Source organism: Callithrix jacchus, chromosome 5, assembly GCF_049354715.1.
Source record: "Callithrix jacchus isolate 240 chromosome 5, calJac240_pri, whole genome shotgun sequence".
NCBI classification, from domain to species: Eukaryota; Metazoa; Chordata; class Mammalia; order Primates; family Cebidae; genus Callithrix; species Callithrix jacchus.
Window position 1 is genome coordinate 107,110,867 of NC_133506.1, and position 18,898 is coordinate 107,129,764.

General features: G+C 44.1%; 1 protein-coding gene across 1 annotated transcript in view; it reads right to left on the reverse strand.

Annotated features, from left to right (window-relative positions):
• Nucleotides 1-6,819, reverse strand: part of NLRP1 (NLR family pyrin domain containing 1) — a 59,833-nt gene extending 53,014 nt beyond the window's left edge. Inside the window, exons 1-4 of the mRNA XM_054256217.2 lie at nt 6,602-6,819; nt 5,996-6,291; nt 4,869-5,042; nt 3,964-4,167 (exon numbers count right to left, since the gene is read on the reverse strand). Coding sequence (XP_054112192.2) covers nt 3,964-4,167; nt 4,869-5,042; nt 5,996-6,266 — 649 coding nt within the window. The 5' untranslated portion in view covers nt 6,267-6,291; nt 6,602-6,819. The remainder of the gene's footprint in view (nt 1-3,963; nt 4,168-4,868; nt 5,043-5,995; nt 6,292-6,601) is intronic.
• Between the last annotated feature and the right edge of the window lie 12,079 nt (nt 6,820-18,898).

Sequence of the window (18,898 nt, forward strand, 5' to 3'; positions counted from 1 at the left end):
TAAACAGAAGTAAAAAAGCCCCCACAGGATCATCTCAAGGCATTTGGTAAAATTCAACATCCTTTTATGTTAAAACCCTCAACAAACTAGACATTGAAGCATATCTCAAATAATAAGAGCCATTTAGGACAAAACCACAGCCAACATCATACTTAATGGGCAAAACATGGAAGTATTTCCCTTGAACCAGAACAAGACAAGGATGCTCATTCTCACCATTTGTTCAACATAGTACTGGAAGTCCTAACCAGAGCAATTAGGTAAGAGAAAGAAGTAAAAGACATCCAAATAGGAAGAGAGGAAGTCAAAGTATCTCTGTTTGCAGATTATACGGTTTAATACCTAGAAAATCCCCCAGGGTCATCCCCAAATCTGCTAGATCTGATAAACAACTTCAGCAAAGTTTCAGGATAAAAAAATCAAGTTACTATATTGGGTAAAAAGTAATATGTGATGTTGTGCAATGTTGGTGCATTTCCAAACACCAACAACATCCAAGCTGAGCACCAAATCAGGAATGCTCAGCACCAAACCACTCACAATAGCTGCCCCCCACACAAATACCTAGGAATACATCTAACCAGGAATGTGAAAGATCTCTATAGTAAGAACTACAAAACACTGCTGAGAGAAATCAGAGATGACACACACAAATGGAACACATTCCATGTTCATGAATAGGAAGAACTGATATTGTCAAAATGGCCATACTATTCCAAGCAATTTACAGATTCAGTGCTATTCCTATCAAACGACCAATGACATTCTTCAGATAATTAGAAAAAATATTCTAAAATTAATATGAAACCAAAAAAGAGCCCAAATAACCAAAGCAATTCTAAGCAAAAAAATAACAAATCTGGAGCCATCATATTACCCAACTTTAAACTATACTACAAGGCTAAAGTAACCAAAACAGCATGCTACTGGTACGAAAACAGACACAGACCAACAGAACAGAATAAAATGCCCAGAAATAAAGCTGCATACCTATAACCATCTGATCTTTGATAATATTAACAAAAACAAGCCACGGGGAAAGGATTCCCTACTGGATGCTGACATAACTGGCTAGCCATAGGCAGAAGACTGAAACTGGACCCCTTCCTTATACCATATACATAGATCAATGGAAGATGGATGAAAGACTTAAATGTAAAACCCAGAACTTTAAAAAATCTTGAAGAAAATCTAGGAAATACCATTCTGAACATAGGTTCTGGCAAAAATTTCATGAGGAAGATGCCAAAAGCAATTGCAATGAAATAAAAAATGGACAACTGGGACCTAATTAAAGAACTTCTGCACAGCAAAAGAAACTACCCATAAAGTAAACAGACAACCCACAAAATGGGAGAAAATATTTGCAACCTATCCATCTGAAAATGTTTGAATATCCAGAATCTATAAGGAACTTAAACATATTAACAAGACAAAAACAATCCCATTAAAAAGTGGACAAATGGCTGGGCGAGGTGGCCCATGCCTGTAACCCTAGCACTTTGGGAAGCTGAGATGGTAAGATCACTTGAGGTCAAGAATTTGCGACCAGCCTAGCTAATGGGCCATCTCTACAAAAATTAGCCAGATGTGGTGGTACACGCCTGTAATCCCAGCTTACTCAGGAGGCTGAGGCAGGAGAATTGCTTGATCCCAGGAGGCGGAGGTTGCACTGAGCTGAGATTGCACCATTGCACTCCAACTTGGATGGCAGTGTGAGACTCTGTCTCAAAAAAAAAAGTGGACAAAAGACACCAATAGACACTTCAAAAGAAGACATACAAATGGCAGACAGCGTATGAAAAAATGCTCAACATCACTTATTATTAGAAAAATGTAAATCAAACCCACAGTGAGATACTATCCCATACCAGTTAGAAAGGCTACAATTAAAAAGTCAAAAAATAACAGATGTTGGTGAGATTGCAGAGAAACAAGAATGCTTATACACTGCTAGTAAGAATGTAAATTAGTTCAGCCACTGTGGAAAGCAATTTGGCGATTTCCCAAAAAACTTTGAACTACCATTCAATCCAGCAATCCCATTATTGGGTATATACCCAAAGGAATGTAAATCAGTCTATCATAAAGATGCATGCACATGTATGTTCATTCCAGCACTAGTCACAGTTGCAACAGCATGGAATCAACCAAAGACTGGTTAAAGAAAATGTGGTATATTTACACATGGAGTACTACACAGACATAAAAAAGAAAGAGATCATGCCTTTTGCAGCAACTCAGATGGAGCTGGAGACCATTATCCTAAGCAAACTAACACAGGAATAGAAAACCAAATACCACATGTTTTCACTTATAAATGAGAGCTAAACATTGAGTACACATGGACACAGAAAGGGAACAACAGACACTGGGGCCTCTTGAGGGTAAAGAGTGGGAGGACAGTAAGGATTAAAAAACTACCTAGGCTTATTACCTGGGCAACGAGATAATCTGTACACCAAACACTTGTGACACGTAATTTACCTAGAGAACAAACCTGCACATGTGCTTCTGAAACTAAAAGGTTTTTTTTTTTTTTTAAAGTTCCTTATTTGAAGAATTCCCTTAGAATTTAGAAAAATGTACTTCTCTTGCATTGGTCTTTTCTATTGAGTAACAGGTATTGTGTAACCCACTATATTTCCAGTGGGTATTGTGTAACCTACGATGTTGCTAGATTCCCCAAAACCAATGGAACCATTATTTATAGCAATGTGTAAGTCTTCATGGTTTTCACACTTGTTTTTTTCTCTTTTAGGGTTATTGCATTACTATGCTTCTACAGATGGCTCTGATCTGTCTTTATATTCTTCCTTTCTGTTTTTCAGTTTTAATTGTCTTTATTGTTTGGGTTTTATAGTTCACAAAATAATTCTGAGAAAAAGTTATCTTTGTGATTCTCAGATATAAAAAGAAAGAACTTAAAGTATTAGAATCTTCCTTTCTTGACTTCTGTTTTCCTTAGTTTAACCTGAATGTTGATCTTTCCTTATATGCCCTATCAAAGTTTTAAAAATATGAGTTTGTTTACTTTTTATTGTAGACTCTGGTGGTATATGTGCGGGTTTATTACATGGCTGCTGGCTTTTTTTTTTTTTTTTTTGAATGGCAAGAGGTGTGAATAATTAAGTAAACTGATACACTTTGAGCCTAGGACATATTTTAGGACCATGAAATCTACAAGTTTACTCCTAGGTAGGGGGCAGAAGAAATCCTTTTAACTTAACATCTCTCAGATTTCAAAGGAGGCATCCTTTGGCATTGAGAGGCAGTGTAGTTTAGTGGTTAAGGAGCCTGTGGCATCAGGGGTCTCTGAACCTGTGGCTTTAGCATGACTGTCTTCATTGTCCAGATGAGAGCGCTCCCTGTGTAAGTTAAAGGTGTGGACTGCTGTGTGAGAGAGTGAAGGCTGAATCCCATCTTCGCTAGTGCTGACTGTGAGAATATCTTTTTGATCCTTGGTTTTCTCATCTCCAAGTTGTGATGATAGCAATATTTATCTCATGGAGTGGTTGTAAAATTTAAGTTCAACGTACAGGTGAAGCCCTGGACATGGTCTGACTCACAGAGTGTCCAGTGAGCACTTGTGGGCATGGGACTCACTGTAGGCCACTTGTGGGGTAAGGAGCTCAGTCGAAACTGAACGCAGTTTTCCTGACCTCAGGCCAGTGCCCTGTCCAGTAAACCAGGTGATGTGTAACTCTATCTTGGCTCCGCCATCCTTGCTCTGTTGTCCCCCAGATGTGCTGGGTAACACATCTGTATTTTAATGCCCAGGAGCTTCCTGGTAGCAGTGCCTTGGACCAGTGGAGAGGCTCCAAGGGTGGGATTTCCTGAGAGAAATTTCAGATGTTTTCCAGAACCTCTACTCAGCCTGCCAACCTGGTCCCCAGGGGATTCTTTGTCCCTGCATTTGCCTCTCCCACCCACCACCCCACCAGGAGCTCAGTAGGGTCTCACCTGTGTAGTAATTTCCCAACGTTTCATCCAGAGGCCACTGGGTACCAGGAGCCTCCTGCTCTCTGGGCACTGGGCTGGGCTGAAGTGGGGATATCCAGCTCCCCAGCTCTGCTGTAGATATGGGGGCACTGGGTGACTCATAGCTTGGAGACCCATAGTCTGGAGAGCTTAAAGGAGCTTGGTAAAGGAGTGAGGAAGTGATTTCTAGGGGGAAGTGAAAGGAAAAAATGACAATTTACTGAACATCTATTTTCTTTTAGTTGCATATATTTTAAGCTCTCACAAGCTGTCTCTTCGAGGTCCTCTTTTTCCTTCAGGGGCCAACCAGATCCAGCCCCTGCTGATCTCCAAAGCTCCGGGCCCACTATGGGTGGGGCTGTGAACCCCTAAAGCCAGCCCAGGGAACCTGGGGCTGAGAGATGGGTCTTAATAATATTATTTTAAAAACCAGTGCAAAGTAGAGACACAATTTTATTCTTTTAGTAGTGAATAGAGAAGTCATGTGAGGGAGCTAGCTTGGGCTGAGGACTAAGCCTAGCCTCATCTTGGGGTCTGTCTGGAAAGCAGAGTCCTCCTTGGAACTTCTGGACCGCCCTGACCCTAAGGATCTTCAAAGTCCATCAATATTATGAGCTGAGCTCTCCTGGGGCAAGACTCACTTCCTGACCCACATGGGTCTCAGCTTCCTCATCTGTCAAATGGGGAGGGGTGCAATCTCAGCCCTGGAAAGTCCCTGAAAGATAATTTCTAGGCCTACTCCTCTTATCCCATCCTGGCTCCCCTGTCTTTCCTCTGCTCTCTCTACCATGCCAGGTCCCCATGCACAGACATGATCACCTGGGTGGGGCCTGCCTTCTGACTCACAGTCCCACCCAGAGCTGTCAGCCCCACTCAGCAAGCCTCACCTCTCCATTGGTGTCCAGACGTGTCAGGTAGGCGTCTCAAAACGCTTCTCTCTGAGCGCTGGGTGCACCCATGCAATTCAGGGATCTGGGACCTCAGCACTGTGGTGGAGGTGGGTTGGTTGGGAGACCCCATGCTGGGTTCACTTAGGCTGTAGTGGAATGAGAGAGAGTGGCCTACAGGAAGGAGACAAAGAGGAACTGAGCTTGGGTTCTTCATATTAAGCTGGTTGCCTGTTTCAACCAAGAAAGGTCAGGAGACACCAGGGAACCTACTGCAGTCCTCTACAACCCCCTCTAGAAGTTTATCTGAAGAATGATGCTCTTATAGATACTGATAGACAAAAAGTCCTGATCTGGGATCAGGAAATTTGCTTATCTGTCCTGGTCCTGACTACCTCCCTGTGCAAATCACTGCTCCTTCTAAGCCTCAGCTGTGCCATACTGGGCTAACAGCATCTGCTACTCAGGGTGGCTAGCAGTGCTAATAACAGAAGCAGCAGCAGTAACAGCAATGAGAGATCTTATTTATTGAGCACTTAATATATATCAGACTCTGTGCTAAATGTTTAACATGGATGAGCTCTTTTAACTCTCACACAGCCCAGGGAGGCGGGCTCTCACTCTCCCATTTTGCAGACAGAGAAACAGGTGGAGAGCAGTGAAGTGATTTGCCCAGGGCCATAGTACCAGGACTGGTGATAGTGCCTGACTCCCAAGTCTGTGCTCATAACTATAATGCCAGGCAAGTGCCCCACTTGGGAGCTTGATCTAAAACCCATGCCCACCCTTGCCGGTGTCCTTCTGAATGTCAACCTCTCTCTCCCTTCTTGGGCCCTTTGGGCGCTCCCTCCCAGGTACTATGGGGACCACATGAGGTCCTAGGAATGCACTTGAATAAAAGAGGGAAGGTGTGGGGCTCTGAGGTGCAGCAAGGACCCCCCAGCAAGCCTTCGGGCTCGAGCCTAGTCTGGGGCATGAATCTCCCTTTGACAGGGCAGTTCCATGTCACTGTCCAGAGGAAGGCCTGGCAGGGAGGGTTCAGTGGTGATGCTGGGGTCCCAAGAGGGAAGGGGAGGAGTGGGGGTCAGGAGCTCTCCAGTAGGCAGAGGTGTCCTTTGTCTACTCACCTGCCTCTTCCTGAGCCTGGGCACACAGTGACCTCAGGCCCATCTGTTCCCAGATATGGATGGCCAGGTCCCAGGCCTGCTGCTCCCCATACTGAGCCACCAGGTGTGAGGCCACCTGCATGCCACTTGTCTTCTCTGGTTGAGCAGGTGTCTCACCTGAAGAGCCCCTGGAGTGCACTTTATTGGTCAGCAGAAACTGGAACTTCTTCAGCTCCTCCTTCTCCAGGAGCTCCAAGTAACAGGCCAGGCGGCCCCAGGCTCCACCAGCCATCTCTGTCCCAGAGTTAAGGGGGTATCTGGGGGATGTTTACGGGTGGTGAGGGTATCAGGCAGGCAAAGAACAGTGCTCTCCTTTGCCTTGGCTCTTACTGTCTCTTATTCAGCATTCAGAACCCAGTTTTATAAACCCCAGGGCACCTGCAGATAGATGCCGATAGAAGGGGAGTGGTAGGAAAAGTCAGAGGAGGGAGGAGCCCAGAGGGTCCTGCGGGACATTGGAAGAAGTCAGCTGATACTGAGGTGCTGGGATGGGGCCTAGGGCCAGGCAAGGAGGGTGAGGGTGAAGGGAGATGTGGTGATGGAGTATGGGGTGTGGGCAATGCTCACTGTTCTGTGTTCCTCAGAGTCTTCCTTCTCCTGGGTCCTGGACTCCTTAGATCAACACTTGAGCTGCAAGGCTGAGAAGAGGTGGGGTGGGAAGAGCTGCAGAGCAGGGAATGGGCTTTCAGAACTCAGAGCTGAGTCCAGGGCTGCTTGTTCTCAGGTCTCTTCAGACCTCTCCTGGTCCTGGGATACCAACCAGCAGGAACAGTCCCCAGTCAGCCAGAGCAGGAAGGAAAAGTCATCCAGAGGAAACCCGCAAGGGGCGTGGCCAGGGGGTGGGGTCAAAACAGGCCTGGGTAGACCAGGCTCAGAGCCAAATATCCAGATGGGCCGCATGGTGTCTATAGGCGGACCAAGGGTAGAGGCCTAGACTAGCTGATGCTGCAGCAGGTACAGGCCCATACTACACACAGTGCGTGCATCTCCAGGCGGGTACTCTGCCAGTTATCACCTAGAGCCTGTCTGCAGAGCCAGGAGGCAGACTCTCCAGGCAGTTGTGTTTGCAGCTCAGGCCCAGACTCTCAGGATGAGTGGGCCTCCCTGTTTCTGCCAGGGCAGCTCCTTACTGGGAAACACTAGAGCTGGGCCAGGGAGCACTTTCCCTCAGCCTCTCATGTTTTTGGGGGCTTCTTGAGTTGTACTGAATGTCCTGCCATGCTACCGGTGGCATCCCAGGCCTAGGGGGCTGTTTGCCTCGTGGGCAGCCCAGCACTTAGCTGGTGAATATTCTCACTGGAAAGCAGAATAGCCTCTTCCTCATTTTTATAAGCAGGCCTCAGGGAGCTAGGTGCAGACTTCTTTTTTTTTTTTAAATTTTTTATTGCATTTTAGGTTGTGGGGTACATGTGCAGAACATGCAAGACAGTTGCATAGGTACACACATGGCAGTGTGTTTTGCTTCCTTTCTCCCCTTCACCCACATTTGGCATTTCTCCCCAGGCTATCCCTCCCCACCTCCCCCTCCCACTGGCCCTCCCCTTTTCCCCCCAATAGACCCCAGTGTTTAGTACTCCCCTCCCTGTGTCCATGTGTTATCATTTTTCATCATCCGCCTATGAGTGAGAATATGCGGTGTTTCATTTTCTGTTCTTGTGTCAGTTTGCTGAGAATGATGTTCTCCAGATTCATCCATGTCCCTACAAACAACACAAACTCATCATTCCTGATTGCTGCATAATATTCCATGGTGTATATGTGCCACATTTTCCCAATCCAGTCTATCATCGATGGGCATTTGGGTTGATTCCAGGTCTTTGCTATTGTAAACAGTGCTGCAATGAACATTCGTGTGCATGTGTCCTTATAGTAGTACGATTTATAGTCTTTTGGATATATACCCAGTAATGGGATTGCTGGGTCAAATGGAATTTCTATTTCTAAGGCCTTGAGGAATCGCCACACTGTCTTCCACAATGGTTGAACTAATTTACACTCCCACCAACAGTGTAAAAGTGTTCCTTTTTCTCCACATCCTCTCCAGCATCTGTTGTCTCCAGATTTTTTAATGATCGCCATTCTAACTGGCGTGAGATGGTATCTCAATGTGGTTTTGATTTGCATCTCTCTGATGACCAGTGACGATGAGCATTTTTTCATATGATTGTTGGCCTCATATATGTCTTCTTTCGTAAAGTGTCTGTTCATATCCTTTGCCCACTTTTGAATGGGCTTGTTTGTTTTTTTCCTGTAAATCTGTTTGAGTTCTTTGTAAATTCTGGATATCAGCCCTTTGTCAGATGGGTAAACTGCAAAAATTTTTTCCCATTCTGTTGGCTGCCGATTCATTCTAGTGACTGTTTCTTTTGCCTTGCAGAAGCTGTGGAGTTTCATTAGGTCCCGTTTGTCTATTTTGGCCTTTGTTGCCAATGCTTTTGGTGTTTTGTTCATGAAGTTCTTGCCTACTCCTATGTCTTGGATGGTTTTGCCTAGATTTTCCTCTAGGGTTTTTATGGTGCCAGGTCTTATGTTTAAGTCTTTAATCCATCTGGAGTTAATTTTGGTGTAAGGTGTCAGGAAGGGGTCCAGTTTCTGCTTTCTGCACACGGCTAGCCAGTTTCCCCAACACCATTTGTTGAACAGGGAATCCTTTCCCCATTGCTTGTTTTTGTCGGGTTTATCAAAGATTGTATGGTTGTAGATATGTTGTGTTGCCTCCGATGCCTCTGTTCTGTTCCATTGGTCTATATCTCTGTTTTGGTACCAGTACCATGCTGTTTTGATTACTGTAGCCTTGTAGTATAGTTTGAAATCCGGTAGTGTGATGCCCCTCGCTGTGTTCTTTTTGCTTAGAATTGACTTGGCTATGCGGGCTCTCTTTTGGTTCCATGTGAAGTTCATGGTGGTTTTTTCCAGTTCTGTGAAGAAAGTCAGTGGTAGCTTGATGGGTATAGCATTGATTCTGTAAGTTACTTTGGGCAGTATAGCCATTTTTATGATATTAATTCTTCCTAACCATGAACATGGAATGTTTCTCCATCTGTTTGTGTCCTCTCTGATTTCGTTGAGCAGTGGTTTGTAGTTTTCCTTGAAGAGGTCCCTTACATTCCTTGTGAGTTGTATTCCAAGGTATTTTATTCTTTTTGTAGCAATTGTGAATGGCAGTTCCTTCTTGATTTGGCTTTCTTTAAGTCTGTTGTTGGTGTAGAGGAAGGCTTGTGATTTTTGCACATTGATTTTATATCCTGAGACTTTGCTGAAGTTGCTTATCAGTTTCAGGAGTTTTTGGGCTGAGGCGATGGGGTCTTCTAGGTATACTATCATGTCGTCTGCAAATAGAGACAATTTGGCTTCCACCTTTCCTATTTGAATACCCTTTATTTCTTTTTCTTGCCTGATTGCTGTGGCTAGAACTTCCAGTACTATATTGAATAGGAGTGGTGAGAGAGGGCATCCTTGTCTAGTGCTGGATTTCAAAGGGAATGCTTCCAGTTTTTGCCCATTCAGTATGATATTGGCTGTTGGTTTGTCGTAAATAGCTTTTATTACTTTGAGATACGTTCCATCAATACCGAGTTTATTGAGGGTTTTTAGCATAAAGGGCTGTTGAATTTTGTCAAATGCCTTCTCTGCATCAATTGAGATAATCATGTGGTTTTTGTTTTTGGTTCTGTTTATGTGGTGAATTACGTTGATAGACTTGCGTATGTTGAACCAGCCTTGCATCCCCGGGATGAATCCTACTTGATCATGATGAATAAGTTTTTTGATTTGCTGTTGCAATCGGCTTGCCAATATTTTATTGAAAATTTTTGCATCTATGTTCATCATGGATATTGGCCGGAAGTTTTCTTTTCTTGTTGGGTCTCTGCCGGGTTTTGGTATCAGGATGATATTGGTCTCATAGAATGATTTGGGAAGGATTCCTTCTTTTTGGATTATTTGGAATAGTTTCAGAAGGAATGGTACCAGCTCCTCTTTGTGTGTCTGGTAGAATTCGGCTGTGAATCCGTCTGGACCTGGGCTTTTTTGTGTGGTAGGCTCTTAATTGCTGCCTCGACTTCAGACCTTGTTATTGGTCTATTCATAGTTTCAGCTTTCTCCTGGTTCAGGCTTGGGAGGACACATGAGTCCAGGAATTTATCCATTTCTTCCAGGTTTACTAGTTTATGTGCATAGAGTTGTTTGTAATATTCTCTGATGATGGTTTGAATTTCTGTGAAATCTGTGGTGATTTCCCCTTTATCATTTTTTATTCCATCTATTTGGTTGTTCTCTCTTTTCTTTTTAATCAATCTGGCTAGTGGTCTGTCTATTTTGTTGATCTTTTCAAAAAACCAGCTCTTGGATTTGATTTTTTTGGAGGGTTTTTCGTGTCTCAATCTCCTTCAGATCAGCTCTGATCTTAGTTATTTCTTGTCTTCTGCTGGGTTTTGAGTTTTTTTGATTTTGCTCCTCTAGCTCTTTCAATTTTGACGATAGGGTGTCAATTTTGGATCTCTCCATTCTTCTCATATGGGCACTTATTGCTATATACTTTCCTCTAGAGACTGCTTTAAATGTGTCCCAGAGGTTCTGGCATGTTGTGTCTTCGTTCTCATTGGTTTCGAAGAACTTCTTTATTTCTGCCTTCAGTTCATTGTTTATCCAGTCAACATTCAAGAGCCAGTTGTTCAGTTTCCATGAAGCAGTGCGGTTCTGGGTTGGGTTCTGAATTCTGAGTCCTAACTTGATTGCACTATGGTCTGAGAGGCTGTTTGTTATGATTTCAGTTGTTTTGCATTTGCTGAGCAGTGCTTTACTTCCAATTATGTGGTCAATTTTAGAGTAGGTGTGATGTGGTGCTTAGAAGAATGTATATTCTGTGGATTTGGGGTGGAGAGTTCTGTAAATGTCTATCAGGTTTGCTTGCTCCAGGTCTGAGTTCAAGCCCTGGATATCCTTGTTGATTTTCTGTCTGGTTGATCTGTCTAATATTGACAGTGGAGTGTTAAAGTCTCCCACTATTATTGTGTGGGAGTCTAAGTCTCTTTGTAAGTCGTTAAGAACTTGCCTTATGTATCTGGGTGCTCCTGTATTGGGTCCATATATGTTTAGGATCGTTAGCTCTTCTTGTTGTATCGATCCTTTTACCATTATGTAATGGCCTTCTTTATCTCTTTTGATCTTTGTTGCTTTAAAGTCTATTTTATCAGAGATGAGAATTGCAACTCCTGCTTTTTTTTGCTCTCCATTTGCTTGGTAAATCTTCCTCCATCCCTTTATTTTGAGCCTTTGTGTATCCTTGCATGTGAGATGGGTTTCCTGGATACAGCACACTGATGGGTTTTGGATTTTTACCCAATTTGCCAGTCTGTGTCTTTTGATTGGTGCATTTAGCCCATTTACATTTAGGGTTAATATTGTTATGTGTGAATTTGATACTGCCATTTTGATGCTAGCTGGCTGTTTTGCCCGTTAGTTGTTGTAGATTCTTCATTATGTTGATGCTCTTTAGCATTTAGTGTGATTTTGGAATGACTGGTACTGGTTGTTCCTTTCTATGTGTAGTGCCTCTTTTAGGAGCTCTTGTAAAGCAGGCCTGGTGGTGACAAAATCTCTGAGTACTTGCTTGTTCGCAAAGGATTTTATTTTTCCTTCACTTCTGAAGCTCAGTTTGGCTGGATTTGAAATTCTGGGTTGAAAGTTATTTTCTTTAAGGATGTTGAATATTGGCCCCCACTCTCTTCTGGCTTGTAGAGTTTCTGTTGAGAGATCTGCTGTGAATCTGATGGGCTTCCCTTTGTGGGTGACCCGACCTTTCTCTCTGGCTGCCCTTAGTATTTTCTCCTTTATTTCAACCTTGTTGAATCTGACGATTATGTGCCTTGGGGTTGCTCTTCTTGCGGAATATCTTTTTGGTGTTCTCTGTATTTCCTCCAATTGAGTGTTGGCCTGTCTTGCTAGGTGGGGGAAATTTTCCTGGATAATGTCCTGAAGAGTATTTTCCAGCTTGGATTCATTTTATTCGTCACATTCTGGTACACCTATCAAACGTAGGTTAGGTCTCTTCACATAGTCCCACATTTCTTGGAGACTTTGTTCATTCCTTTTTGCACTTTTTTCTCTAATCTTGGTTTCTCGTTTTATTTCATTGAGTTGATTTTCGACTTCTGATAGTCTTTCTTCTGCTTGGTCAATTCGGCTATTGAAACTTGTGCATGCTTCACGAAGTTCTCGTATTGTGTTTTTCAGCTCCTTTAATTCATTCATATTCCTCTCTAAGTTATCCATTCTTGTTATCATTTCCTCGAATCTTTTTTCATATCTTTTTTCAAGGTTCTTAGTTTCTTTGCATTGATTTAAAACATGTTCTTTTAGCTCACAAAAGTTTCTCATTATCCACCTTCTGAAGTCTAATTCCGTCATTTCGTCACAGTCATTCTCCGTCCAGCTTTGTTCCCTTGCTGGCGAGGAGTTTTGGTCCTTTCTAGGAGGCGAGGTGTTCTGGTTTTGGGTGTTTTCCTCCTTTTTGCACTGGTTTCTTCCCATCTTTGTGGATTTATCCACCTGTTATCTGTGTAGTTGCTGACTTTTCGATTGGGTCTCTGAGTGGACACCCAGATTGTTGATTATGAAGTATTTCTGTTACTTGGTTTTCCTTCTACCAGTCTAGCCCCTTCACTGTACGACTGCTGAGGTCCACTCTAGGCCCTGCTTGTCTGGGGTGCACCTATAGCAGCTGTGGAACAGTGAGGGATGCTACCAGTTTCTTTTTCTGCTATCTTTGTCCCAGAATGATGCCTGCCAAATGTCAGTCTTTTGGATATAGAGGGGTCAGGGAGCTGCTTGAGGAGACAGTCTGTACTTTATAGGAGCTCAAGTGCTGAGCTGTGAGCTCTGTTGTTCATTCAGGGCTGTTAGGCTGCTATGTTTAATTCTGCTGCAACATAACTCATAAAAAAACCCTTTTTTTTCTCAGATGCTCTGTCTGTGGGGGGTTGGGGCTTTCCTTGTGAGTGTCCGCCGCACTGTCCTGCCCAGCTAGGAGGCAGTCTAGTCACTATTTGACTGCTGAGGCTCCGCCCTGCTGGTGTGAGGTTCGCCCTGTTGCTGCAGGCTCTGCCCTTCTGCTGCGGTCTCTGCCCTGCTGCCACGGGCTACGCCCTGTGGTGGAGTCTCTCTGTTGTAGCAGGTTGCCTTGGCAACGGCAGGCTGTGTCAGCAATGGGCGTGTACCTCAGTAGGGGCGGTTTGCCTTGGTAATGGCGGACGCCCCTCCCCCACGGAGCTGAGGCCTCAGGGAACCCCTCCACGGGGAGTGTTTGGAATCGCTGTTTTGTTTGTCCCACTGTGCTACCCCAAACGCTGTCACCCTGGAATCTCCTGGGCTGGCTCCCTGTCCAAGTCCCATTCAGTCTCAAGTTCAGCCCTCCCAAGTCTCAGGTTGCCGGCCCAACAGGGCACCCGGACGAGCGCGCTTTGTGTGGAGCACTGTGTGCTCCACCACAGCGCGGGCCGCCGCCACACCAGCCGTCGGCTGCGCCAGCCAAAACCTCTGCCTGGCGTCCCGCGTCTCCTCTATATCTAGGAATTTCCCCGTTCTGTGGGCAACAAAGATCCGTCTGGAAATGTGGCCCTGACTCACCCCATCCACGCATTGACCGCGAGCTTCAATCCTGGGTTGTTCTCACAGTGCCATCTTCCAGACTTCTTCTTTTCTTGAATCTGCAAGATCCTGCTGATTCCAGGTTGAGTAATGACATTACCCAACTCATTTGCTGATGTAACACACCACCAGGAATTTCTGGAGATGCTTTGGTTTCACCTGGACTGGCAGAGCCCAGGCTTCAGCCCACAGCTTACTTGAACAAGGGCTCCTTTGAATAAATTCAAAGATTTATATCTTTGAGCCTCAGTTTGCTCATCTATTAAATGGGACATCATAGGTTTACTAAGAGGCTTCGATTCAGCAAAAGGGCTTAGTAACATATATATATATATAATTTATTTATTTATTTTTGAGACAGAGACCCTCTCTATCACCTAGGCCGGAGTGCAGTGGCAAGATCTTGGCTCATTGCAACCTTTCCTCCACCTTTTGTGTTCCAGCGATTCTCCTGTCTTGGCCTCTTGGGCAGCTAGGATTACAGGCACTTGCCACTACGCCTGGCTAATTTTTTTGTATTTTTAGTAGAGATAAGGTTTCACCATGTTAGCCAGGCTGGGCTCCAACTCTTGGCCTCAGGTGATCTGCCCACCTCGGCCTCTCAAAGTGTTGGGATTACATTTATACAATTATAAGTTATTATATTTATGCAATACAAAGCCTCTGTGCCTGGCCTAAATATATTATATAAATGTTAGCTTTAAAAAATGGCTAATAAGTACATTGTAGGGCATTCAAACATTAGACTGACTGGAAGTGGAAAAGCACTGTGCTAAAAGTGGGATGATGTGATTGGGGGGCGAAGGGGCGGGTCTGAGCACTCCGTTAAGGACCCTGAGACCCCCTGTGGTGGGAGGAATGGCCTGGAGCCTGGAGGGCTGTGTGGGGTTTTTTTCCTCCTCACACCAGCCAATTTTGACACCAACTGGTTTTCTGCAGTGCAATTCTATATACTAACTGCCTGGAGTCAGCATCAAACACCATAGGTTTAGGGGCTCAGTGAAGAGTTGGCCTCATAGCAGATGCCAGTTACAAATGGGACTCCCAGACCACTGGCACCTCTCTGTCTGACTTGGTGACAAATTTGAGGGTTCCCACAGCCCCCGGCAGGTTCAATAATTTGTTGAAATAACTCACGGGACTGAGAAATGCACTTTATCTATTATTACTGATTCATGATGAAGTATACAGCTCAGGAATAGCCCAATGGAAGAGATGCTGAGGTCAAGGTGTGGGTGGGGAAGGGCACAGCAATACCTTGCCCTCCTGGGACTTCACTCTCCCCACCCCTCCCTGCTTCACTAACCTGGGAGCTCTCCAAACCCCAAACAAACAAAACTGTGGGGTTTTCTTTTTTTGGAGGTTTCACGTCATAGGCATAATTGATTAAATCACTGGCCACTGGAGATCCACTCAACCTATTAAATAGATCAGAAGTCTCACCCTTCTCACCATGTCCATGGGGGCTGCTGGTCCAGCCCTCCATTGTCTCTTACTGGGATCATTGTGCTAGCCTCCCAAGTCTCCCCCATTCATGCTGATGCTGTCATTTTACTGTCTACTCTCAGTCCAGCAGCCACAATTATCCACTTAAAACATAAATTAGGTCAGGTCACCTCTCAGCTCAAGACTTTCCCATACTCACATCTCACTTTGAATAAAAACCAAAGTCCAACCAAAGGCATGATGACTCATGCCTATAATCCCAGAACTTTGGGAGGCCAAGGTGGGAGGATCACTTGAGGCCAGGAGTTCAAGACCAGCCTGGGCAACACAGCAAAACCCTGTCCCTATAAAATAATACTAAAAAGCTTCCCAAATCTGGCTGGGCACTGTGGCTCATGCCTGTAATCCCAGCACTTTGAGAGGCCAAAGTGGGTGGATCACTTGAGTTCAGGAGTTTGAGACTAGCCTGGCCAACATGGTAAAACCCTATCTTAACTAATAATACAAATAATTAGCTTGCATGGTGGCAGGCACCTGTAATCCCGGCTACTCAGGAGGATGAGGGAGGAGAATTGCTTGAACCTCGGAGGGCAGATATTTCAGTGAGCCAAGATCAGGCCATTGTACTCCAGCTAGGGTGACAAGAGCGAAACTCAGTCTAAAAAAACCCCTAAAAAAAAAACCAACTTCCCAACTCCCCTGAAGTCCTCCCAGTGGCTCCCGGGGGTTGCATGATGTAGCCCCTGATTTGTCTCCAGCATTATCTCCTACCCTGTCCCCCTCCCTTACTCTGCTCTGGGTTCTCTTAGTCTCTTCCCTGTTCTTTGAATACACCAATAATATTCTCACTCCAGGGCCTCTGTGTGGTTTCCATTGCCTTGGAATGGTTTCACCAGATATTCAGAGAAGCAATACTCCTCCATTCCCTGCTTCATTTTTTTTTTAAGACAAAGTCTCACTCTGTTGTCAGGCTGGAGTGCAGTGGCACAATCTTAGCTTACTACAACCTCCGCCTCCTGGGTTCAAGTGATTCTCATGCCTCTCAGCCTCCTGAGTAGCTGGGATTACAGGCATGCACTACCATACCCAGCTAATTTTTGTATTTTTTTTTTTTTTTTAGTAGAGACGGGGTTTCACTATGTTGACCAGGATGGTCTTGATCTCCTGACCTCGTGATCCCCTCACCTCGGCCTCCCAAAGTGCTGGGATTACAGGCATTAGTCACCACACCCAGACCCTGCTCCATTTTTCTGCATGACACTTATTACCGACTGATATTATAGACTTGTTTATTTGTTTACCTTCTGTCACCCCCTCCTGCTAATAGAATGTTAAGGTCCCTGGAGACAGGACTTAGTTTGTTTTGTTCACTGTTGTATCCCCATGCCTAAATCAGTGCCTGGCCCATGTCAGCACAACAAATACTACAGATCGTCTTTCGAACACTTTCCGTTTTATCCTTTCTAAACAGCTACTCACTCTGGCCACTCGATGGCACTCAAGTACTTTCTGTGCATTGAAGCAGCCTCTTGGGTTTGGTGGAGAGGACTCACTGGCACTCTCAGCCTGAATTTTTAAGGTTATTCCTATTTCTGGTGCTTTGAGTCTTTGTTTCCTTTCCCGGAGGCATTTTAGGAACACATTAAATCTTACTTTTACTCAAGTCAAGCTATTTTCAATTAAAACTTAACTCATGAGGAATATCCGTATGGCCAATGCTCCAGCAGAGAAGTCAGACTTTCTCTCTATGTTCAAATTATTATGACTTGAATCCAGATCTGGATAACTTCTGGAAATCAGCCTCCTTGAAATTCCCCTCCTCCCACCTATTTCTACGTGTGTCCCAGGCATTACCTCATGGGGTTCTGAAGTCAGTCCTTGGTTTCCCTCTGACCAAGTGGCCTTTACTGCCTTGCTGTCATCCCCTTGGTCTCAGACCCCATTTCTATCCTCCTGAAGTTAATTCACCAATTATTAACATTTACTATTGTTTTATTTTTTATTGATGTTTGCTGATTATTAAAAGTAAGTTGCAGATATCATAACATTTACTTATTTTTTTATTTTTGAGAGTCTTGCATTGTTGTTCAGGCTGAAGTGCACTGACTCCATCTTGGCTTACTGCAACCTCTGCCTCCCAGGTTCAAGTGGTTCTCCTGCTTCAGCCTCCCTAGTATCTGGGATTACAGGTGTCTGCCACCATGCCTGGCTAATTTTTGTATTTTTAGTAGAGATGAGGTTTCACCATATTGGCCAGGCTGGTCTCGAACTTCTGACCTCAGGTGATCTACCCACCTTGGCCTCCCAAAGTGCAAGGATTACAGGCATGAGCCACCACGGATGGCCCATAACATTTACCTCTAAGAACTTTGGCAATATCTACTAAGAATCAGGAGGTTTTCTTATATGCCACTGTACAATGATAAAATTCAGGAAGTTTAAAATGTTAATGTAATACTACTATCCAGTTACATGTAACTTTTAAAATGACATTTTAAGCTTGTTCTTTAGATTATTAGGATCATAAAAATATAATACAGAAATATATAGGGGAAAAAGTGAAAATGTTTTTTGACTTTCTGCACCATCATATCTACTTCCCAAGAATAGCCAATGTTACATGAATGTTTCAGTGCTCCATGAAAGAAAACAGTTTTATATGGTCACAGTTACTTTTCTATGTGCCAAATATACAGGACCTAAGTTTTTTCAGAGTGAATTTTTTTCCTCTTAAAATATTTTGCAGATCCCCCCATGTTAGTACATAGGGATCTTAGTTGTTCTTGCTTTTTTTTTTGTAACTGTTGAGTTTTTCATAGCTTGGATCTACTATAATTTATTTGATTAGTCAAATTTGATGGAAATCTAGCTGGCTTTCATTTGCATTTTCCTCTTACCAGCCATGCTGTCATAATCAACTTTGTACACATGTGTATCTTGTCACATTCATGTGAGTACCTCTAAGGGATAGAGTCCTAGTAAAGAAATTTCTGGGTTGAAGAGATCACACATTTAAAAATTTAGGTTTAGAAATGTGCTTCTCTTGAGAGTTCATTATTTTTGTTTTTTGACCACGGCACCAAGCAACTAGACACACATCTTTGGTTTGTCTTCTGGGAGGCTTTCAAGTCAGAGGTTTGGCCCATCTCTTAAAAATGTACATGCAGGCCGAGGCGGGTGGATCATGAGGTCTAGAGATCGAGACCATCCTGGTCAACATGGTGAAACCCCGTCTCTACTAAAAATACAAAAAATTAGCCGGGCATGGTGGCGCGTGCCTGTAATCCCAGCTACTCAGGAGGCTGAGGCAGGAGAATCGCCTGAACCCAGGAGGCGGAGGTGGCGGTGAGCCCAGATTGCACCATTGCACTCAAGCCTGGGTAACAAGAGGAAAACTGCGTCTCAAAAAAAAAAAAAAATTGTACATGCAAAGTTCAATCTTAAAGCACATGATTTGTCCACAGTGTTAACTCCTGGTTTCATCTTATTTTCTCCCTACTCTCATTTAATTTTACTTGCTGTACATACTAATGTAATAAAAATTTAATTTTATCATATATCTTTTTTTTTTTTTTGAGACGGCATTTCGTTGCTGTTACCCAGGCTGGAGTGCAATGGCGCGATCTTGGCTCACCGCAACCGCTGCCTCCTGGGTTCAGGTGATTCTCCTTCCTCAGCCTCCTGAGTAGCTGGGATTACAGGCATGCGCCACCATGCCTGGCTAATTTTTTGTATTTTTAGTAGAGACGGGGTTTCACCATGTTGACCAGG